This window comes from Chenopodium album, chromosome 18 (genome assembly GCF_948465745.1).
Source record: "Chenopodium album chromosome 18, dcCheAlbu1.1, whole genome shotgun sequence".
NCBI lineage: Eukaryota > Viridiplantae > Streptophyta > Magnoliopsida > Caryophyllales > Amaranthaceae > Chenopodium > Chenopodium album.
Genome location: NC_137851.1, coordinates 49397684 through 49422393, shown reverse-complemented (window position 1 = coordinate 49422393; position 24710 = coordinate 49397684). Strand labels below are relative to the sequence as shown.

The window sequence follows — 24710 nt, the reverse complement described above, 5'->3', positions numbered from 1 at the left end:
TTTGTCATTCTTTACATTTTATGGACCATATTGTCAATTGCTCTCATGGTCACTCAAATAAAATATACTAATAGATGTGAATTCTATTAGCTTTCATGTAATCTTTATAATTGTATAAATAGTACGAAACTTTTGTAGTTTTTAAAAAAGCACAAAACTTTCATTATTAATTCACCATCCATCTCTTTTGAAACATTTAGATTTCGTTAATATTGATTTGTATTGTCTGAACTTATACTTTTTAATAAACTAACCATATTGCGATGTATATTTGGGATGTTAGAACATCATTAAATTTCTCATCATCAAAGTAGAAGCTTTTATATAAACACCTAAGGATTTGTTTAGTTCAAATTCAGTTTTTTTTTTTTTTTTTTTTTTTCTTTTTTTTTTTGGAAAACATATATAGGTACCCAACTTTAAAATACAACTAAATTTTTTTTTTGATAAGGTGTTTAAATAAGTTCATGTATGTAAGTTCAAATAAGTTAAGATAAAATAAGTTTAGATAAATTATCTCTTCTCCCTTAGCTTTTCTCTCTTCTCTATTAAAATTTCAATTTTTCTTTTGTCCGTTTAGGCCGAAAACAGTCTAATTTCTTCGGTAATCAGAAATTAGACTATTTTCAACCCTTCTTCTTAATTTACTTTAGGTGTTTGCTTTGTTTTCTTTTTTCTTCACTTTGTTCTCTCCCTTTGTGAGAGTATAGTCTGTCCCAATTTTCTGGGATTTTCATTTGTATGTGGATGAGAATTATTATTTGTAGGGTTTTATAATTTAAGGTGATTTGGATTCATATGGATTTAGAGGTTTGTCATCAACTTTGCAATCAAAACATCAGCGCAAATTGGGAAGTACTGTATTTGGAAAGATGCAAAAACATCGAAAATCACGTTTTCTGTCAAATTTGAAGCGGTGGATTGTGAGTTATACCAAATATGCAAACTAATTATGATTTTGATTGCAAAAGTTATGTTATTTTCTCGAAATATGTGGTTCACAAATCAATGCTATTATTGTAGATGTCGTATGGCTATTCTCTAATGATGATATATTCTTCCTCCTTAAAAAATAACTTCGAAGATTTTTTGACAACTTGTTACTTATCCTTTTTGTATTTTTTTTGGGTGTTAGAGAGCCAGAAAGGCGAATGATGAGAATCGATCCCAGGATCACCTGACATCGAGAGAAGAGCTCTAACCACTTAAGCTATCCGTCACTCTCACACTCATTTTGTATATGTAGAAGACTTGAAGCTAATCCCAGGCCACATATGCAAAATTAGGCCAATTTTTCACACCTACAATACCTTTAAGGTATGTTTTGTTCTCCCAAATGATTTTAAGTAACAAAATAGTTAGGATTTTTTGTAAATTACCACCCTAAAATGTACCATGTGTTGAAATAACCACGCATTTTTGTTGAAATTAAAAATAACCACCTATATTTTACAAAACTGTAGGTTTTACCACCCCGACCTATACTTCGGTTGGTTTTCCGAGCATGTGCCCCACAATTTCATAATGAAGAACCCTAATTTTCAATTCAAGTCAAATTGAATGAATCAAACAACGATTACATCATTAAATTTATAATAAAACACATTCCAAATAACAAATATCGTATAACTTGAATTCTACTTCATAAAACATTGCAAAATAACCAAAAAAAATAAAAATTAAGTGCGTTCTTCAATTACCTTGCAGTACAAATTGGTGTAAAAAAATTTAAGTTCATTCTTCAAAGGATTCGCTTGTCAATTTGCAAAACTTGGTGTAAAAATTGATAAAATTTGTGGAAAAAATGCAGAATTTTAAGTTTGGGAGTAGTTTGTGAAACAAGGGAGGAAATAAATCGAGAAACAACTTTTATAAAAACCAAAAAACAGCCGTTATATGGGGCCCATGCTTGGAAAACTGGTCGGAATATAGGTCGGATGGTAAAACCTACATGTTTTGTAAAATATGGGTGGTTTTTTTTAATTTCAAAAAAAAGGGTGGTTATTTCAACACATGATATATTTTGGGGTGGTAATTTACAAAAAATCCAAATAGTTAATTTAACACTACAATTGTTCATCTCTATGAAAAAGTTGCATCTCCAAAATCGTACCAAAAATATTGGATATGTCGTGCAAAATCAATAAAGATTCTATAGACATGTGAATCCATTAGTAATAATTAATTAATCAACCAATAATAATCAAGAAAAAATTTGTACAACTGTCTATTGACTAAGTAACTAACTCAAAATTGTGGTGTTAATTAGGCATAATCATGATTCCTTGAACCTTGTGAATCAAGATATTTTGGAATCTTCAGGCCACCATAATATAAAATTTCATGAGATTCTGATTTGATTATTTTATTTCATCATTATTTGAGAAGACCAACAATTTTATGATATTTATTTTCATTGCCTTCGATCTACACATTAACAAGTGTAACACTTTTACAAATCTCCAAGACTCCAACTAATGACACCTTATATTTATCATGAATTATAAAAAATCTTTATGATGAAGATCACATTAAGGTAGCCAATTAAGTTGGGAGTTGGGACATGAACTGTCAAGATATACTACTTTAATTTGGATAGTTATGCGCCTAAACTCTGGCTTACTAGACATTACAAATTCTAATTCCTACATTATTATACTTCCAATTTAGATTTGTTTGTTTCATCTTAATCGATCTAACTTATTTTGAATTATTTCAAACAAAATATAGGTTTTGATAAAGTCTAAATAAATATAGACAAAAACAAGTTCATGAAAAACAAGTGTTTTACAAGGCACAAAGTTATGACAATATCAAGCAAAACAATCATTTTTTCATAACAGAATAAGTCCTTCATTAATTCAAGTTAAAATAGTTCCAGTCAATCAATTGCAATAAGTTGAACCCAATAGACCATAATTAGTAGGCCGTAGAGACAATATACCAACATTTCGTAACATGTAGAATTCATATCACAAGACTAGGCTAAGGTTGCTTAAATGGTTAGAATTCTTATTTAATTATTGTTGATACTAAATCAAACCTGAGGACTTTTTATTAATATAGTATTTCACGATCTTAATCGTAGTTTAAGACAGTTTAATTCAATTCAGTTTAGCTCGTTTCATATCAGTCTAGTAAAACTCAAAAAAAGGGGACCTAGCTAGCCTATTAAAGCTTCACAACTATATTTATATTTTGTTTAATTTTCATTAGAAAGTGTGATGTCGTATAATTAGTGTATTAAATGAAAAGGTCCCATATAACAGACTAATGTCTTTGTTATAGCAAGGACGAAATTCATAATTAAAATTAACAATAATGCACATAAAAAATTAAAAGTTATCTTAAAGCATAAAAAGTTGATGGCTCAAATAAAAATGAGATCCAAAACCAACTTCCTATTGGAGGAGGACTAAGGATGTTCAGCCCATCATGATGGATCAGCCCAACAAGACTAAGACTACGGCTTAGGTGGGGTATCTAGTTCCCTTCTTTCGGACCAGCCTACCACAGCTTGTGCGGTTGCAATAATGCAATGCTCTACTCTTTTGGATTTTCATATCACACCATTTGTTTTATTTTTCTTCTTCGCAAACACAATTAATGGTCACGTATGTTATCTTAAAATGTTGTAATATATATAAAATTAGTTTTAACATACTCACATTGATACTGTAAGTTAGAATTATATGTAGCATAATTATTTCTATTTATATAAATTTAAAAATATTTTCAAGGACGAATTAGTAAATCATGGTGCAAGTTTAATTACACAAATTGAAACTATGACTATTAAATCCAAAAGAAGCAAGTATCCATTCCTTTGAAGAGCTTCACAAGATCATAACTAAAGAAAATTCTCCAATTTATTCTGCCTCTATAATTACTTAGGTGGCAATGGGGGGCCATGAAGGAAATCAAGAATAAAACAATGGCAACATCTATTATCCAACACAAGATGTTAATTGCCACATGTTGATTCCTAGTTGGATAATGAGATATTGAGACAAGCTAAAATGAAAGCCACCTCAGAAGCAATATCTACCTGAGAATTTCAGAAAATCTTGGCTTTCTATCTCAACCACTTATTAATTTTGTTTGCCAATTTTATTTTCAACTCTTTTGTAACTTGAACCATATCTCTATAATCTCATACTGAATAGAGAGTATTATTACTCTATTCAGTACAAACTAATCTAAATAGTTTGATCATCTGTGAGGTTAAAAAATGGCAACACAGGCTTTGGTGTCATCTTCCTTGACTTCATCTGTGGAAACTGCAAGACAGATTCTAGGTGCTAGGTCTGGTGTTGCTCCTTCTTCATCTTCAAGGAGGACCTCTTTCGTCGTCAGAGCAGCCTCTACTCCACCCGTTAAGGTACGTTACACTACATTAGGCTTGTTCGGTATCACTGTTAGTTTTAAAATTTAAAAGTTGTAGGTATTGGTATAAGTTGAATGATAAACTATTGGTAGATTTTGAATGTAGCATATATCAAATTAAGCATTGATAAATTATGCCATCTTCAAGTAGAATTGAAGTACAAAGCTTTTTGGGCAATTGGTGTATGCTTTTCTAATTATTCTTGTACTTGCTTAATTAATGGTTGTTCTTGTTAAAGCTTTATTAGAAAGTTAAATATTCATCATATTATTGGACTTATTATACTACACAACTTACAATAAACATGCTAAGAGTTTGTCCCAAACAATCCAACCTTATAGTAACTTAATAATTAATTTTAGGAGTAAATGATTCATGAGTTTTTTCTTAATTTTTTTTTTAATAAAAAAAACTAGATTAAAATTATGTTACAAAATACTGTCAGCCCCTATTAAACATCTGATGAAACATCAAACATGTTAACTTGGAAAAACAACCCCCCCCCCCCCCCCCCCCATAAAATGAAAAGTCAAATCATCAAATTATCTTCACAAATTTTCCCTTAAGAAAAAAAAAAATTATAATAATAAAATCATGATGGGTAGCTGATAATTTTGAACTGATCTTTTCCAATTTGGAATTTGTTGACAGCAAAATGCAAACAGACCCCTTTGGTTTGCATCCAAGCAGAGCCTTTCTTACTTGGATGGCAGGTAAATTATATTCTATTTATAATGATTAATGCTTTGCATGATTATTTTGTTTCCTAATAATCTATCTTGTTCATGTAATGTATATCTATCTTAACATGGTTTTGCTTTAAAACATGCAGTCTTCCAGGAGACTACGGGTTCGACCCACTAGGTCTCTCAGACCCAGAAGGAACCGGTGGCTTCATCGAGCCCAAGTGGTTAGCCTATGGTGAGATCATCAACGGCCGTTATGCAATGCTTGGAGCAGTGGGTGCAATCGCCCCAGAAATCCTTGGAAAAGCCGGTTTGATCCCCGAAGAGACTGCCCTCCCATGGTTCAAAACCGGGGTGATCCCACCAGCAGGCACCTACGACTACTGGGCTGACCCATTCACATTGTTCGTCTTTGAGATGGCACTTATGGGCTTTGCAGAGCACAGGAGATTACAAGACTGGTACAACCCAGGGTCCATGGGCAAGCAATACTTTTTGGGTCTAGAGAAGGGCTTTGCCGGGTCTGGTGAGCCAGCATACCCCGGCGGACCTATCTTCAACCCATTGGGCTTCGGCAAGGACGAGAAGTCTTTGAAGGATCTTAAGCTCAAGGAGGTGAAGAATGGAAGGTTGGCTATGTTGGCCATCTTGGGTTACTTTGTACAGGGTCTAGTTACTGGTGTTGGTCCATACCAAAACCTTCTTGACCACTTGGCTGACCCAGTCAACAACAACATCTTGACTAGTCTCAAGTTCCACTAAGAAATTCTCTCTCCTACTCTTTTGTTCTCAGGGTTACTTCTGATTTTGTACTATATTGCTTCTTCCACTCCTATGTGCAAATATTATGTGAATTAAAGACTATAATCTACAGACTAAGGAGTAAGGATTAAAGTTATTATCAGTGATAGTTATTCAATCTAATAGATATGCTTGCTGTGTACATAATCGATGTTATCATACTAACTTTAGTTATGTACAATGTTATAACTTCTCCCACTGGAAGCGCCGGGTGGGAGAAGGCCAAGGAGGAGCTTTTAGTAAGAATCAACCCCCAGCTCGAGTTAGGGCAATAGCAGGCTAACCCCCTTCACCCAGTGTTGTATAGGCAGTAATTTGATTAATGTTGGGAGTAAGACTTTCCATGAGTCTTTTCACTCCCAAGGAGTTGCAAACCCTAAAAAAATCCCTGAACGGTTTGATTGAACATATAGGCAAGCAACTTCCACCATTAGATATTAAGTGCTCAAGTTAGCTAAATATAAGACATTTCCACTTCCTATAAACTTTTAACTTGTTTGTTTAAAAATGTATGCTAACCACTTAACCAAATAACTAGGAATAGTAACTAAAAACTAAGATCAGCAATCTTCTAAGTTCTCTTGCTTCAAAAATGTAGCATTCCAAGTGACCATGGGCTCTGATGCACAAGGCCACAATGTCAATCAGCGTATGTCTGATAGTTTTAATCCACAAGGGATGTTTTTATTCAACTGTGGGTACACGAGACTAGCCCTAGCTCAGCAGAATATATGCTAGAAAATTAGATACAAAAATATCCAAAAAAAATCTACATCTTGCGTTTACCTATTGAACTCCAAATTTTCGGGCACTGGTATGTCCTATACCATAGAAAGAAAATGAAAATGGCATTCCTCATAGCAAATCCTAAGCTGTCTGAGCCACCTGCTCTGATTCACTTGCCTCTGAACTGTATTAATACAAGACCAAATTGTCAGGAAATATCATAGGAATGAAGCTCAATCAAGCAGAACAATTCCTTAACACATGCACAGGATGAGAGAGAATTTTGTGTAAAGAGGACAGGTAAATAAGCATAAATGTTTTGTTGAAATAATATTATGCCATTGATCAGCTCCATCCAAAAATACAATACAAGGGGTCCAATGTCGTAATGCATCTCATTATCTCCTCTAGGATTTCCATATACAATGAACCCAATAATTGACATATTCGTCGACTTTAAATCATTTTTGAGGTATTTGTCTGAAAATACCTAGTGCTGTAAACACCATGCATCACATTTTGGAAACATAATCCTCGTAACTTTACAATGTAAAAACAGCCCTATTAGACATTATCATAAAGAAATTCTACCTTTAAGCTAAAAGATAGCTTAAGTTCACTCTCATCTCACAGTTTTGTCGACCAAAGGAAAACAGTGATGGTTACCCTTTGTGAACACTTGAATTATATACAATGAGTAATGGCAGAAATGTAATCATTTTTTGTCAGAAATGTAATGTTGCTTTAACAAAATATAATAAAGGTGGTTGCTTGCAATTTTCTTAAGAAGTAGTTTTTCTGAAGAAGTAATATATACTCCCCTTTGAAAATAAAATAAGTTCATCAGCGGATTGTGAAATCTGGCTGATCTTCTCTATCTAATGAAAGGGGAGTGTAATTGCACAATCTGAAGGTTCTATAAGTTCAACAATTTTTCTATAGGCCTTAGAGCAAGGACTATGGCCTTCTTTAGTAAAGTACTAAAGTGCTTTTTAAAGAGTTTTTAGCTTATTGAAGTTTTTTAGAGGTTTGACCAAATGGAAAAGCTAATTTGAGTGTTTGGAAAATAGCTTATTAGACTCCAAAAGCTCGAAAAATGAGCTTTTTAAAATTAGCTTATTGAACAATTAGCTTTTTAGTTATTATATATACTAGAACAGTTAACACAGGTATTTACCAAACACTTGTACACAACAAGCCGGCTAGTCAGTTACCGGTTAATATAACCAGTTGTATTAATTAGCTACCAACTAATTACCAAACAGGGCGTATGACCATGTCAAATAATCAATTTTATATCTTTTAATACATTGGTATCTAGAAGATTATCTACGTTTTAGTCATTTAGATCCTGCTCTCTTCACATCCTTTACCTGAACTGCTCTTGATCATTTCACTTAGGACACAGTGTACAAAATAAAAGCATGTAAAGAAAATTGTGGAGTTGGTACAAACTCCAAACTTCCAAAGACTATATAAATTGAAATCCAGTGCCATTTTAATCATAGAACTCATTCACAGTATTTATAGCACCACCTTTCAAAATAGTTTTACTTTGATCACGTATAAATTTCCCTTGTCAGCATAGGTCCAAAGAGTAAGCCGATGAAAGGAAGATTGTCGAAAATAAGTCAACCCCCCCCCCCTCCTTACATTCACAATATTTATAGCACCGTCTTTCTACAGAGTCTTTCTTTCATCTCGTATGAATTACCCTATTCAAGGTAGGTCCGAAGAGTAAGCCGATGAAAGGAAGACACCGTCCAAAGGTGGTGCCATAAAACTGTGAATGAAAAAGGGCTTCCCCCCCTTTTTCAATTCACAGTATCTAAAGCACCTTACGACAAAGTCTTCCTTTCATTGTTGGTGGCTCCTCAAGGATGTGAGATAATAGGATTGGTTATTGGATTCTCTTCAAAAGGTTTTAACCTTGATGCATCATCCCTGGCAACGCCTAACCCACTTTAGTAAGGACGGATTTATATACCCCATCATAGCAATATAAGGTTTAGCAGGGTACTATTACAGTGAGCATAGCACAATTCTTCTAGAGGAAAGTTGGTTTGCCTAGGTATAAAGAGCCACACAAAGAAAAGAGCCATATCCCCATATGATAATGAGAGTTGTACCAATAGCATCTCTTTTACAAGTACGGGGAGTCATCACAAAAGCCATTGCACAACCCCCTCCCCCTATTCATTCACAATATTTATAGCACCACCTTTCCACCCCTAATTCGCAGCATTTATAGCACCACAATTTAACATTTTTCCCATTACCGGCTTACTCTTTAGACCTACCTTGAGAAGGGAAATCTATATTGATTTGGCTCAAATTAAGAATGACATTACTATCTCCCCATCTCATTAAAAATCTTCCGAACTTAATAAAAAACTATTCTAAACCACAAGTCTACACGCTTCCCACAATTATGCACACAGTACCCTTTATCTTATTTAGATGTAACTCCAATATTTTTTTTTTTTGGAAAGTAAGAAGTATATTGATCAAAAAACTGTACAAATGTACAACTGTACAAGCCTGCACAGCAGACTCAAACCCAAACTACACAAGACCCCATGGGGCCACACAACCACCTAAGCTCTAAACCCCTTGCTGATCACCTTCTAGGAAGGGTACCAGCTTAGGGAAAAGAACCAACTGGTAGTACTAATTCTCTCAGGTACCTTCTAGGAAGGGCACAAAGAAAACTAGACCATAACAGCAACTAATACAAACAAGTCAAGACTAACAAAACAGCAGACAAAAAACAGAACAAGACTCTAACTGCTGCAGCTTCAGATCCCATTCTTTAGTTGGTATAACCATCTGCAATCCTCAGGCTTCCATTTGTGATTAATCAGCTGCTGAACTCTACCAATTGCTTCTCTCTTCATAGCCTTGCACAGAATTCTAGGGATTATAATGGCTTTGCTCCACAAAGCATTGTTCCTAGCTTGCCAAATATGGTAAACTAAAGATGTTAAGACGGCCAATAGCACTCTTTTCTGGATCTGATTTTTACCCTTCCTTTTCCAGCTCTTCCAGATACCATTCAACCCAACCTGATTCTGAGCTAATCCCAACCAAGTGCAGAGATCAGCCATGCAAGTTCTATGTAACGACTGCTTTGAAGAACAAGCATAAGAATTGGATCACCTATGAGCGTAGAGGGAAGAAGGGACAGCCACAAACACAGCAGGGAAGGCCACCAAATCAGTGCACCAATCAGTGAGCAGCTCATGGTTATTAGCAGCATCCTATGTGGGTGTGACAGCTGCAATATTGCAATTTTGTCTCTTCTGTTTTTGGCTTGTTATGTATATATAAGAAAGGGGGAGAGGGAGTGTGTTGGGTAGGCAGTCATTTGTAATCCCTAGAGCTAGGAGAGTTGTACCCTCAAGGTACTCAATAGAGAGTAGTGGCCTCAAGCCACCCTAATTTCCACGCTACCATCTTTGAATCAATTAATCAACAGCCTTCGTCCCTAAAAATTGCATCTTTATTTCAGATTTACACTCACTGTTAAGAAAAGCGTTACAAGTGGTATTAGAGCGGTGGTCCTACGACTGCCGGTGCCGGAAACCACCACCCCCATACTCTGTTATCCTCATTTCAAAAAAAAAAAAAAAAAAAGGTTATTTCAGCAACACAGAGGTGCGACACGCTGAAGGAACAGATGGCCGGAGTCCAAACTCGGTTGGAAACCTTGGAAGCAGCGATGAGAACCCAGGAGGAGTCCATTAAGAAGACGGTGGAGGGGGCCATTCAGCGGCTCGATGGCCGATTTGAGCTGTTCCGGCAACAACAAGACGCCCAGATGACAATGAACACCACCACCCAAGCTCAGTTCTTTGAGGAGCTACGAAATCTGGTGAACCAGAGGAACTAAGAGAACGCTCAACCCTTCAACCAAGGAGGGCGCAACTGGCAAGACGGAGGAGAGCAACGCTGGAAGCCGAGGAAGCTGGATATGCCGGTCTTCGAAGGGCCGGACCCTGATGGTTGGATTCTGAAAGGAGAGAAGTATTTCCATCATTACCAACTCACGGAGGAGCAACGGTTGCAAGCCGTCGTTTCCGCTTTGGAAGGTGATGCCCTAAGGTGGTTTCAGTGGGAAAATCGGAGGAGACCCATGCCAAATTGGGAGAGCCTGAAAAGCAGAATCTTGCGCCAATTTCGGCCGACTCACGCCGGTAGCCTCCACGAACGGTGGTTGGCAGCGAGTCAAGAGACCACAGTCATGGAATATCGAAAGAAATTCATAGAATTGTCAGCTTCCTTGGAAGATATTCCTGAGACTATAATGATGGGTCATTTTATAAATGGGTTAAAAGAGGATATTAAGGCTGATGTAAGATTAATGAATCCATTCAATTTGGAGCAAGCCATGGAGATTGCGGGTCGGGTCGAAGAAAGAAATTGGGTTGGTGGACTCAAGAAAGGGCCCAGTTACTTTTGGGTCGAGTAGATCCGTGGCCAGCAGTAGTGGATCAAGGGCTACATCTGCCAGGCCTTGTGAATACATATGGGACCCCAGCCCAACAATCGTCAAAGGATGGCCTAAGGCCCCATCTGAATCACAAGCCTCAATGAATTTCCCAAAAGCAACCAGTTCTTACTCGACTAAGTCTAGTGAACCACGGCGGCTGACAAATGCGGAACACCAGGAACGAGGAAGGCGAAGGGGCTTTGCTTCTGGTGTGATGAGCGATGGAGTGTCGGTCACTGGTGTAAAAATCGGGAGATGAGCGTCCTACTCCTAGGTGTGGAGGAGGATGACGGTGCGGGCCCTTCGAAATCAGCGAGGACGAGCTGACACCCGGAGTGTCTCTCGTGGTGGGTATCTCTAACCCACGAACAATAAAACTCGAGGGAAGGGTGGGGCCCCAGCCCGTGGTGATACTTGTCGATCCGGTGGCGGAGATCAGAGTTCCAGTGGAGGGCACTCGCGAGTTCGGTGTTTCTCTTGGAAATGTCAATATTATCTGGGGTAAAGGGAGATGCAAAGGAGTGAGGATTGTGCTAAGTGGTGGGTTCGTAGTGGTGGATAACTTCCTACCCCTACGGCTGGGTAATGCCGACATAATCTTGGGCATTGAGTGGTTGGAGAAATTGTGGCCGGTGGTCCACAATTGGAAGACCCACCTCATGAGTTTTATGGTGGGTGGAGAGAAGATTACACTGGAAGGTAACCCAGCCTTAGTGCAAACCCAAATATCCCTCAAAGCTATGCTCCGGACTTTGTGCCATGAAGGAGGAGGACTATGGTTGGAGGTTAATCGGTTAGAGGCGGCTGAGCCCAAGGCAGAAACCGAAGGTGCTGTGGTGCCAGAATGGTTGGTCAAGACTGTCAAACAATTTCAAGGAGTGTTCGTTTCGCCAAAAGGGCTGCCTCCTAAACGAGGACAAGAGCACGCTATAGTGTTCAAGCAGGGCAACAATCCGGTGAGCGTGAGACCGTATCGGTACCCACAATTTCAGAAGGATGAAATTGAGAGAAAAATTAAGGAGATGCTCGAGGCCGGAATCATTAAGCCATCGGTCAGCCCATTCTCAAGTCCGGTTTTGTTGGTAAAAAAGAAAGACAACTCGTGGAGGTTCTGTGTGGACTACCGTGCTTTGAACTGTGAAACAATTCTCGACAAATACCCCATTCCTATCATATATGAGCTCTTAGATGAGCTTCATGGGAAGGTTGTATTTTCAAAGCTCGACCTTAAATCGGGTTATCACCAAATATTGGTGAGGGAAGAGGACACGCACAAAACAGCGTTTCGCACCCATGAAGGGCACTATGAATTTCTAGTAATGCCTTTCGGCCTTACAAACGCGCCGGCCACCTTCCAAGCACTTATGAATGAGCTGTTCCGACCTTGCCTAATGAAATTTGTGCTCGTGTTCTTTGACGATATCCTCATATATAGCCCTGACAAGGAGAGCCATTTGGAGCACATGAGAGTGGTGCTGTCCAAGTTGAAAGAGCATAGCTTAGTAGCTAATTTCAAGAAATGCGAGTTTGGACAATCCAAGGTTGCGTATTTGGGGCATGTAGTGTCTCATGAGGGTGTAACAGTCGATTTGGAGAAGATAAGGGCCATGGTGGAGTGGCCAATTCCACACAACTTGAAAGAATTGCACAGGTTCTTAGGATTAACCGGTTATTACCGGAAATTCATAGGGGGATATGCTCAAATTGCACGACAATTGAGAGAGCAGTTGAGGAAGGATAATTTTGGGTGGACAGGGGATGCTACAGCTGCCTTTGAGCGTTTGAAAACGGCTATGAGTTCAACCCCCGTTCTCGTCATGCCAGAATTTTCTAAGAGGTTTATCATTGAAGCCGATGCTTCAGGTTTTGGGCTGGGAGCTGTCCTAATGCAAGAGGCTCGGCCTGTGGCTTTCTACAGCAAATTGCTAGGCCCAAGGTTGCAAGCTAAGGCCAGATATGAGAAGGAATTAATGGCGGTTTGCTTTGCCGTGGTCAAGTGGCGACATTACCTGCTTGGGCGTCATTTCATCGTGAGAATCGATCAACAAAGCTTGAAGTATATCATGGAACAAAGAGAAGTGAGTGGAGAGTACCAAAAGTGGGTTCGGAAATTATTAGGGGTCGATTTTGAGATCCAATTTAAACCCGGGGCTAGCAACCGGGTGGCGGATGCCTTGTCTAGGAGAGGAGAGGCCGGGGGTGAATTGTCAGCCATGGAATCAATTGGGATGAACTGGAAAAAGAGGTGAAGGCTAACCAGGACTTGAGCCGAATTGCAGCAGGCATAGCAGCAAATGCAGGGGCTCATGTGGGCTTCACGCTTGAAGGGGAGAGGTTATTATTCAAGGGAAGAGTGGTAATTCCTTAGGGATCACCCCTAATTTCCAAACTTTTGGCAGAGTATCACGACAACGTGGTCGGAGGGCATCAAGGGGAAACCAAGACTCACTTGAGGACTGCCGCGGAGTGGCATTGGTCGGGAATGCGAAAAGAAATAGGGGGATATGTGAGGCAATGTGTTGTGTGTCAACAGGCTAAACATTCACAATTGCAGCCAGCCGGGTTGCTACAACCCTTGCCCATTCCCGAGGCCATTTGGGAAGACATATCGATGGATTTTGTGGAAGGGCTTCCACTCTCAAAGGGGATAGACTCGATGTTGGTGGTAGTGGACAGGTTATCTAAATATGTGCATTTTATTGGGTTGAGGCATCCATATAGTGCCTTGACAGTGGCAGAGGTGTTCACTAAGGAGGTCGTAAGGCAACATGGGATGCCGACTTCAATTGTATCAGATAGACCGTATTTTCATGAGTGTGTTTTAGAAGGAATTATTTAGGCTACAAGGGACAGACCTCAAGAGAAGTACCTCATATCATCCCTAAACTAACGGCCAAACTGAGATCGTCAACAAAACCTTGGAGACGTACTTGCGTTGTTTTGTGAATGGTAAGCCCAAATCGTGGGGAAAGTGGTTGCATTGGGCGGAGTATGCGTATAATACCTCCTATCATGCTTCTACTGGATTCACACCTTTTCGGGATGTATACGGAAGGGAACCACCCAAGCTGATTAAAGTGGGTAGTGGGCAGACCCAGTTGAGAGGTTAGAGGAATGGCTTCAAGAAAGAGATTGGGTGCTAGATGACTTACACATGAATTTGATTCGGGCTCAACAAAGAATGAAATTTCATGCGGATAGGGGAAGGAGGGAAGAGGAATTTCAGATTGGAGACTTGGTCTATTTGAAGTTGCAACCATATCGACAAAAATCCCTTGCAAAAAGGCCAAATGAGAAGTTAGCACCTCGCTTCTATGGTCCCTTCAAAGTGGTTCAACGCATTGGAAAAGTGGCATACAAGCTGCAGCTGCCAAAAACTTGTAGAGTCCACCCTGTGTTCCATGTCTCTCAACTCAAGCACGCACTAGGAGATCACTTGGCCAGTCCTACCATACTCAACAGTTGACTGAAGAGCTGGAACTTAAAGCTGAGGCAGAGAGCATGCTGGACATCAGGACTGCCAAGAGGTGCTAATTAAGTGGCAAGGGCTGCCCTTAATTGAAGCCACTTGGGAGGAAGCAACAACTATTCAAGAGAGGTTTCCATCATTTCACCTTGAGGACAAGGTGACTCTTCAAGGGGAGGGAGATGTAACGACTGCTTTGAAGAACAAGCATAAGAATTGGATCACCTATGAGCGTAGAGGGAAGAAGGGACAGCCACAAACACAGTAGGGAAGGCCACCAAATCAGTGCACCAATCAGTGAGCAGCTCATGGTTATTAGCAGCAATATTGCAATTTTGTCTCTTCTGTTTTTGGCTTGTTATGTATATATAAGAAAGGGGGAGAGGGAGTGTGTTGGGTAGGCAGTCATTTGTAATCCCTAGAGCTTGGAGAGTTGTACCCTCAAGGTACTCAATAGAGAGTAGTGGCCTCAAGCCACCCTAATTTCCAGGCTACCATCTTTGAATCAATTAATCAACAGCCTTCGTCCCTAAAAATTGCATCTTTATTTCAGATTTATACCCACTGTTAAGAAAAGCGTTACATTCTACTAACAGTTGAAAAACAGGTGAGAATGAGTTTCAGTCTGAGTATCACACAGCATACATCCATCACTATCACTGACACCATACTGAAAGAGCTTGTCTCTCATTCTCAGCTTCCCCTACATAGCAAGCCAAGCAATAAAATAGTGCTTAGGCACATTATATCTATTCCAAATCCGGCTGCTCCAATCTACCTTATCCATACTCCCCTGTAGCCAAGTATAGCAATTAGAGATTTTATATTTGCTAGCCATCCAATTCTTCTCAGTGAAACCTGATTTCAGCTCATCATTCACTTTGCAGATCATTCTCCAGCCCCATCCAGTATGTTTAGTTGGCTTATACTCCCACCAATTCTGCTCTTTTATGTAAACAGTATGAACCCACTTAACCCAAAAAGAGTCTGATTTCTTAGCCACTTTCCAAACATAGCTCCCTAAAGCAGCTTTATTCCAGGCCACACAGTCTCTAATTCCCAAACCACCAGCAGCTTTAGGCCTACAAATCCAATCGCATGCCATGGGAGGAGCCTTAGAGAGAACATCATTTCCACTCCAAAGGAAGGCTCTACACAAACTGAATAATTTTGTTCATGACATTCTTAGGCAGGAGCAAGCATTGAGCCCAATATGTACGCAAGCTCATTAACAGAGTTAATAAGAGTGACTCTGCTCCAGCAATGAAGCTTAGCAAGCATCTTATCCACCAACACATCATACTCACAACTCTTCAATCTTTGAACATCCAAAGGTATCCCAAGATACCTAAAGGGAGCAGTACCAGCCACAAAGCCAATGTTAGCCAAGATCTCTTGCTTGACCTTCTCCTTGACACCACCAAAGTAGATTGCAGTTTTGTCAGAATTAGCCTGCAGTCCAGTTCTCTCTTCAAAAGCTTTGAGGACCTTGACAAGCAAAGCTACATATTTTGTGTCACAATGAGCAAAAAGCATTAAATCATCTACAAAGATAAGATGATTAAGGGACAGCTTGCTGCATCTCTGATGAAACTTGAATTCTTTTTTCCTGCTAATCTTTTTCGGCATTCTAGTCGGATACTCCATAACTATAACAAACAGGAGAGGTGACATAGGGTCACCCTGTTTGATTCCTAACCCATGGAGGCCCCCATTTATCATAAGGGAAAAGGAAGGGGTAGTCACACAAAGCATCACCCAGTTCACAAACTTCTTAGGAAATCCTAGAGCTTCCAGCATAGCTTTGATAAACCCCGAATCAGCTGAATCATAAGCCTTCCTTAGGTCAGACTCTTATTCACTGTACCCTTTGAGCATATCTTGACAGACTAAGATATTGTCTCCCTCCAACAAAAGCTCCTTGGCACCTCCTTCATTATTTCACAAATCATCTTAGAGATGACCTTGTAAATGACATTGCAACAAGCAATTGGCCTAAATTGTGTCACTGTGCAAGTATTCTCCACCTTGGGAACTAGAGTTATGGTAGTAGCATTGATCTGCTTTAGCATTTTCCCACTCTCAAAGAATTCCAACACTGCTTTCACAATATCACCTCCAATCAGATCCCAGGATTCTTTGAAGAACTTGCTAGAGAAGCCATCAGCCCAAGAACTTTATCTTCATCAATACACCAAACAGCTTGCTTGACATCAGAGAAATTCCTGCAAATATTGAGACCTTGCTCTGAGCTCAAAACAGGCCCTTCATCAATCATACAAGCATGTACCCTGCTAGTAGCATTATCAGCGAAACCTAGCAAACCTTTATAGTAACTCATAAAGGCTTCACAAATGCTTTCAGGATCAGTAATTACACTATCATCAGCAACTAATGAAAAGGCATTATTCTTGATTCTTCTCTTAATAATTACAGCATGAAAGAAAGCAGAATTTAAATCACCTCCCTAAAGCCAATGAGCTTTAAGCTTTCTGCTTTAGAAACTGATATCTAGCCTTGTGAGTTTCAGCATACAACAGCCTTGCTTCAATTTCCTTGCCAATGAGCTCCTCATTTCCAGGATCCTCTTGAAAAGCAACTTGAGCATCCCTCAAATTATCTCAGAAGCAACATCAGCACTATCCTTACAAGAGTAATTCATCAAATTCAAGGATTTCAACTTCTTTTTCACCTCTTTCACCTTGCACACAACTTTGTACATGAAAGTGCCCTACACCCTAGTCTGCCCCATTTTTGTACTCAGGAGCTTCAATCCACACATTAAAGAACCTAAAAGGTTTCTTTGTTTTAAAATCAGTGTTTATCATTTTTACCACACAAGGACAGTGGTCCATCTGTAAACTAGGATGATCCTCAACCCATCTTTCATTCACAAGCACTCTAACAATCTTAGAGCACACTCTATCCACCCCTTCCTGCTTATTATTCCAGGTATAAAACATACCTTCTAATTTCCAATCCGCCAAATTGCTGTAGAGTAATTGGAACCTCCTGCAGAGTAACTGGAGCACCAATTCTCTCATCAATATTGAGAACATTATTGAAATCTCCCCTACAATCCATGGACCTGTCACACTAGTGCCAATACTTCTAATCTGATCCCAAATATCTGTTCTCTGAGCAGCTTCATTTAAGCCATATACCCAAGTACTAAAAAAAGTGTAACCAGTACTCTTGTGGCAAACCTTCACATGAATTAACTGTACCTCCACCTTTATTACAGTCACATCAAACCTGAGGAAGCCAGATCACCCAAATTATCCCTCCTTTATGACTTGCATAATTGGCCACCACTGATCAATCACTCCCAAATCTTGAAAAAACCTTCCCAAAATTCTTAGCTCTTACTTTGGTTTCAATGAGACCAAACAAGCCTATGCCTTGATGCCTCAAAAACCATAGAACATCACAAGCTCTACTAGGCATATTAAGTCCCCTCACATTCCAAAAACCCCAACTATCCATCAAAAGAATGAGAGCACCCCCCCTCCTCCAACATCCTAAACCTGTTACCAGACCCCACAACAGGGGGTCTTATTCCCATCACACTAGCTAAAATCCCTCCATGTGTCTGAGCCTGTTGCACCCCTTCCTGCATCCTTCCTGCCTCATTACTCTTCTCTTGCCTCAGCATTATCTGTTTCCTTGGACTGATCTCCATTCTTTCCTTGGTTTCTGTTTTATTCTGCTCTTGCTGCTTAAGCTTCCTAGCCTTTACTACATGATTGGGACAACTGGGATCAGAATGTCCTAACCCTCCACACTCCTTACAAACAACAGGCTTCCATTCATACACAACTTCCTGCCTTCCATATTCATCCAGAAATTCAATAAATTCAATGTTATCTGGAAGATCATCATTGAATTTAACCTCTATCAACAGCCTTGCATACTCCAACTTCTCTTTATTAGCTGTATTTTTATCAGTTCTAACTGTTTTCCAATGAGTGCAGCAATCTTCATTAAGGCAGCTTGTCCCCAATACTTCAGATCTACATCAGGTAGCCTGATCTGGAACCTCAGCAATCTCCTCCAATGTCAAATCAATTCCAGCAACCCATTTCTTCACTATGACAGGTTTCCTATCAAACACAATAGGTCCAGCACCTAAAGCTTTATCCTTGCCATCAATCGATTTAATCGAACGAAGAAAATCCCATTCGACCTAAGTGCAACTTTGTCCACCCCAAATTTTCCCCAAATTCGTCGAACAAAGCCATTAACAGCAGAAAACAAAGGCTTAGCCCCCAACACATAACAAACTAGTGCTGAATTCCAGAAATCAACTTCAGATTGAACATCATCCATGGTGATCTGAGTTAAATTCTGAGTATTAAACCCCTCATTTGTCATTATATTACTAGACAAATTAATCCCCTCATCAACAACATTCTTGAACAAATTGTTCCTCCAAGAATTCCTACTACTATCATCAGCAGATTGAAAAATAGGGAACCTTAATGGGTATCTGGGTTAGTAGAATTTGGGGAAAACTTACTTACCCTGTTCCCAAAGCTCAAAGATCCATCATCAATCATCAATGGAGTAGAATTGATTAGCCCACTACCTGCAATAGAATCCACATTATTATTCAAACCATTATTGGAGTTCGAGGAATGGTGGTGAAGGCAGTCATTGAACTCCTGGTGGTGCATTCGATCTTCTTCCATAACCTCCTTCACCGGAACCTCTTCCACCATTGATGATTCCAACCAGCTTTCCACATAAACATCCTCCGACGCAATACTCTGTTCTTTACTCTTCGTATAGTTTCTTGTTCTGGGTTTCGATTTATGCTTCTTCTTTGATTTAGAGTAAAAATTCTTGCTTCCTTTCGATTTCTTACCCTTAGCCATGGCTCAATTCGAAGATTTGAAGGTACAAAAATGGCGGGTTGCAAGGATTTTCTCTCTCTAGGATTTTCCCTCTCAAATCCACGCCTATTTTCGTATAGACCTAAGCTGAAAAGTATGTAACTCTAATATTCATATAACTTAATTACCTAAACAAGATTATTTCGGTGTTAAGTCATTCTATTATGCTGCAGCTTGGGTTATATACTAATCTAGAAGCAACATACCTCGAAACCTGAGAATAACTAATTTTGAAAAAAGGTAAAGGGAGAAGCTATGGCACAAGACAATCTGGAAGCATCATCCCCCATATTTAAAGTGGATTTTATAATGCATGGAAAGAGAAAGACATTTTAAAGATGTACTCTAGAGTAGCTGTGATGGAGTGACGGTGATAATTGTCTTATGATTTGCAATCAGTCGATCATGCCTGGCAGTGTCCAACATTGACTGCATCCTCCAGTGGGCTTTTCCATTCAAGAATAAGGATGAAGTTTTTAGTGCAACTACAAGGATTTTTCAAACCTTTTCATGCAATTAAGTCATAAGATAGGATAGGAAATAGGGTTTGGTCTTTTCTCCAATTCTTGTAAAATAATATAACTGAGGAGAATTGTAGTAATTTATGGATTTGGCAAGCATTAATCAAGTAACCACATCCATGATAATGCCTACATATTACTTATACCTGTTCTTAAGGGAACAGGCTTTCAAATCACAAGGCTTACACCAAGCATGTAATGTGTTCTTATTCTAATTCATCATCATTGGGAACTTTAGGAAGTGGTACATTACTTGGGATCTAATCCCCTGTCCCTAAAAGATTGTACCACTTTATTTTTCTACTAATTTGACCATTACAAACAATAAGTTAATATTGCCTCCATCAACAAAAATAAGAAAATGAATTATGGATACAATTAATAAGAAAATGATGTCTCCTATATTAATTTTCACGTCACACAATAATTATTTAAATTTGGTACACAATAAATTATAATCGGTACTATTACTACTACCTTGAATTCTGTTTTACTGCCTTGTTTCACTTTTTGCAAGGTTCCCAATGCACACATTCAAACATTAATAACTATACACACATATTATAAAATACACAAATATTTGATATTTGAAAGCTACACATTGAGGCAAATCAAACAAGTTCTCACATGAATATGTTTCTATATAGATTTTTGAAGCAAGCATTAGATTTCTTGGGACATCCAAAATAAAGTACATATATTTCAAGGGGAAGTAACACAAGAACAGTTGGTTTAGTTAACATTTTGGAAAATTTTAGCAAATTTCCATCATCACCACCCAAAAAACAAGAAGCCATACTCATTTAGTTTAGACATGTAACAGCATACTATCCTACATCAGCAATTTTACTTTCAAACAGGCACAACACCTTGAATAAAGATGACATAGAATGAGTAAAGGTACATCAGATTATCAGAGCAGAAAAAAATTAAGGAATAGAATGGTTCTGACTTCTTACCACTCAATTCCTTCTCCGACTGCCAACCTAAAAAAGCTTTCAATCTTTACAGGGGAACCAACTTCTTTGCTCAGATTATCCAAAACAGTCTGCAGAAGAATGCAAAATGATAAACATCACAATCCTATTTATTCCATGCAAGCCTAGAATGCATTTCTGGGTTACAGTTAGTAAGAAAGTCCAATCAGTACGGTGAAGAAAGAAAACCCAAATCCAAGTACTTCTACAAGATTAACTAACCTTCACATTGACTGTATCATCAAGAACATACTTTTGCTCCAAAAGGACCACTTCCTCTAAGTATTTCCTTATTCTTCCTTCTACCATCTTCTCAATGGCCATCTTAGGCTTCCCAGATGCTTCTGCCTGTGTTAACAGAAAGCAATCTCATAAATTAACAAACAATAGGTGGAATACTTAGCACAAATAATTCATATGCAACAGATAGCTTGTGAAGAAGAAGCAACATAAACACTATGGATATAAAAAACAAAGATAGCTTGGCAGAAGCAGCCAGTAAAGGGTAAATAGTACAAGAAAAACACAGGCAAAGGGTTTAGAGGAAAATACACAATGGGATAATAGTAACGCAATACCTTTCTCTTTATGAGAAGAATCTATCCCAATGCTAGCTAAAAGAGGAAAAATGGACTGATGTTTACAAGCTTTCTTTCCATTATACTTCATCCATTCATTAATATTTACGACAATTGAAGGTTCAAGCTTGCCTATCCACAACTTTGAACACTAACATCTTTTATATTCTATTAATAACAAGTTCGGAAAGTTGATATTTTGAAAATATAAATTGAGACTAACACACCAAGATTCTACATAAAACCATTTTTTTATATCTTAGTATCAAAAATCGTGGTCAATTTTAGTATATAAATAGTGCAAAACTACAATTTTTGTGATTATTAAAGAATAGAGGAAATACTTTATCAAGATAAACTCAAACACGAATTGAATCTCCATTTCATAACTTCTTCTTACCTATCCATAGTTGGATTGGTTTGACAATGCCGACATAATCTAATTGCACTTGAAACAAGCGAAATACAGAAATGACAGTAAAGAGAACCAAATTCATTTTTGTTTCTCAAGGTCATAATATAAGTAGACAGGACAGCAAAGATAACCCTGGCTTCAATTACAGATTAAAAAAACTCATGTATTAATTAACGACCATATGCATCAGCAAAGCAGCCCAATACAATACCTGAGATCTGAGAATTTCACGTTCATTATCTAAGGCATCAGAGGAAACAAGTTCCTTTGAGAGAAATAAGGGTTTGGAAGCTACAATATGCATAGCTAACTCTGATCCAACACGCTGTAGGGCAGCCATGTCAGCATTTGGGTTCTCCACTTGTAAAGATAAAATTCCAGCCATACGACCCAGGCCTGAATTAAGACGTCAGAATAGCTTAGTTATCATCTGATTGTAACTTCATAAGTCCAAAGTATTCTTCTAGTTCTAGCATAACAATCCTACTAGATAACAAGTACATAGCACTCATGACTATTTTCTAAGGCATATCACAACTAAAAAATAATCAATTTTTTGTATCAGTTGCAAGATTTCATCAGAAGTTTTCTGTCCAACTATTATACAGGTTTCTTTGAGCAGTAGATCAGAACTGAATCACATTACCTGATTGGGGACTTGAATGAAGGTATGTAGAAATGACACCAGGTGAAGTTTTTGACAATGCAAAGCCCCTCCTTAGTTTGACATTTTCCCCCATCATAGCTGCCAGTTCAACTACTGCCTCTTGCACGCTCTTCTCTCCACTTAATTTTGGATGGGTTAGATTCAGCTTCAAGCTCTGGATCAGTTACATGTTACAATGAATCCACATATATAGACAAGAATGAATAACTGGAGAGCAGATCAATAGAATGGATCAAATCTCAGACCTCTAAATATTCAAGTGACACTGGAAAGGCTTCAGCTACTTGCTGAGAAGAACCCTTGGCTGACAATGCCAACTTTGCTAGAGATAAAGCCTGAGAGATTAAAGAACAGATGAAACCAGGTTATAAAATGAATATATCAAATAAAACAATAAAAGAAATGAGGAAAACAAGGCATGAGCATGTATCCAAAGCAAGTTTTATCAAAAATAAGATGAAAATTTTACTTCATCACTTCCAAAGTATCAATCCCCTTAGACATCACTGCTCTATCACAACCTGAGATTTTCAATATTTTCTTATAGATAGGCATAACGAATGCAAGGTCCTAAACTAAGATCTGCATAATTAAGGATTCCAAAATATTGATACAATTACAAACACTATGACACCAAGGAAACAATGAAAACTGAAAGGATCCCACACTGACCATGTACTGAAATATATCATTCCTTGCAACAAAATCAGTCTCACAATTCAGCTCAATAATAGCAGTTTTTGTGTCATCCTGAGCAAGGGCAAGCAAACCTTCGGTGGCTGCTCGGGCCGACTTCTTTGAAGCCAGGTAAACCCCTCGTTTCCTCAGCTCTTTCTGAGCAGCATCTGCAAGAAAGCAATCACATTATAAATTCAAACACTGAAAAACTTCTTAACAGCGCCTCGAAACATAAGCCTAATATCAAAAGTAGTTCCTTTTCCTTACCAATGTCCCAATTACAATCAACTAGAGCAGATTTAACATCTTTAATAGGAGCACTTGTTCTTTCTCTGAGCTGCTTAATAAGACCCATCTGATCAGATGATGATGCAGCAGAATATCTCCTCAAAAACAACCCAGAAAACCCCATTTCAAACTGCACATCATCAACAATTGTGCCAGAACAATTTTTTTTGACAGCAATGGTGGAAAACCCATGATGCCCAGATCGCATTTTGCTGCAAATAATCCCAATTGAGCGCCTTGCACCCCCAGAAAAAGCCATCTGAATCAAATTTTCAACTGGGTTTTTAGTATAATTGCCCAAATTACATAGAAAACAGTAGGGTTTTCAGTATAATTGTTTAATTTAACACAAGAATAAGTAGGGTTTAAGGAAATGTAACAGGGGTTTTAGAACAAAATTATAGAAAAACACAATCTTTAACCCAAAAAAGAAAAAAATATTGAAGTTGGGAACAAAATAAAAGGGAAGAAACATGAAAAAGATGAAGTTAGATTATTGATTATTCAGGAATCAGAAATCTTACCTTGCAGGGCAATAGCAGAAGAAGAAAAGAGGTTGGGAAGACGACACAAGAAGTGGGGATCGTCGGAGAAAGGGAGTTAGTGGTGGTTGTGATGGCTGTGGAGTGACTGAAGCAGCACACTTTTGCGGAGGGCGACGGCTGTGCTGGTGGACTGGTGGAGAGAGAGAAGAGAAGTTGTTTGTGGGTTGAAAGTGTTGAAGACTTTGCAAGGCTTTGCGCTACATGGGTTGCTGGTCCGAGCCTGTGTCTTGTTTGGGTCTGTTGGGTATTCAAGATTAAGCGATTATTGGCCCGGGTAATACCCCGAATTGTTGCATATTTGTATGAGTAATACCCCGAATTGTTGCATATTTGTATGAGTAATTGCAATCTAATGGTCGCGAAATGCAGTGAAGTGTGATCCAAATCCAAGGTGAAAGAAATGATGCAAAATTGGTCTAACTATATGTTGTTAAATGTACAATAATGATGTTTTAAGTGAGGTTAACACTCGCTAATTAGTTATGTTGAATTCTCAGGTAATATGGTATTGAACGTTGGCACATAGATTCGACCTTCATGTTGTGCATTCCTATATGTTATTGTTCACAACAAAGGGCACGTTATTCA

The 24710-nt window shown here is 38.5% G+C and overlaps 2 protein-coding genes across 2 annotated transcripts; one reads left to right on the top strand and one right to left on the bottom strand.

Annotated features, from left to right (window-relative positions):
- The first annotated feature begins 4081 nt into the window (after nucleotides 1–4081).
- Nucleotides 4082–5977, top strand: LOC145592495 (photosystem I chlorophyll a/b-binding protein 3-1, chloroplastic-like). The gene is made up of 3 exons (XM_081648963.1): nucleotides 4082–4381; nucleotides 5039–5100; nucleotides 5220–5977. The coding sequence occupies exons 1-3, from the start codon at nucleotides 4232–4234 to the stop codon at nucleotides 5833–5835; spliced, it is 828 nt and encodes a 275-aa protein (XP_081505089.1). The 5' UTR covers nucleotides 4082–4231; the 3' UTR covers nucleotides 5836–5977.
- A 352-nt stretch (nucleotides 5978–6329) lies between these two features.
- LOC145592493 (elongation factor Ts, mitochondrial-like) lies at nucleotides 6330–24427 on the bottom strand. The gene is made up of 9 exons (XM_081648962.1): nucleotides 24102–24427; nucleotides 23557–23836; nucleotides 23284–23456; nucleotides 22857–22946; nucleotides 22591–22765; nucleotides 22156–22340; nucleotides 21174–21299; nucleotides 20934–21022; nucleotides 6330–6784 (listed from the first exon to the last, which is right to left on the bottom strand). The coding sequence occupies exons 2-9, from the start codon at nucleotides 23834–23836 to the stop codon at nucleotides 6742–6744; spliced, it is 1161 nt and encodes a 386-aa protein (XP_081505088.1). The 5' UTR covers nucleotides 24102–24427; the 3' UTR covers nucleotides 6330–6741.
- Between the last annotated feature and the right edge of the window lie 283 nt (nucleotides 24428–24710).

Coding starts and splice junctions, on each gene's coding strand:
- LOC145592493 (XM_081648962.1), bottom strand. CDS start 23,836: ATGGCTTTTTCTGGGGGTGCAAGGCGCTCAATTGGGATTATTTGCAGC. Junction 22,947..23,283: donor ATGATATATTTCAGTACATG/GTCAGTGTGGGA, acceptor TTAATCTCTCAG/GCTTTATCTCTAGCAAAGTT. Junction 22,341..22,590: donor TCATTCAAGTCCCCAATCAG/GTAATGTGATTC, acceptor GTCTTAATTCAG/GCCTGGGTCGTATGGCTGGA.
- LOC145592495 (XM_081648963.1), top strand. CDS start 4,232: ATGGCAACACAGGCTTTGGTGTCATCTTCCTTGACTTCATCTGTGGAA. Junction 4,382..5,038: donor CCTCTACTCCACCCGTTAAG/GTACGTTACACT, acceptor ATTTGTTGACAG/CAAAATGCAAACAGACCCCT. Junction 5,101..5,219: donor CTTTCTTACTTGGATGGCAG/GTAAATTATATT, acceptor TAAAACATGCAG/TCTTCCAGGAGACTACGGGT.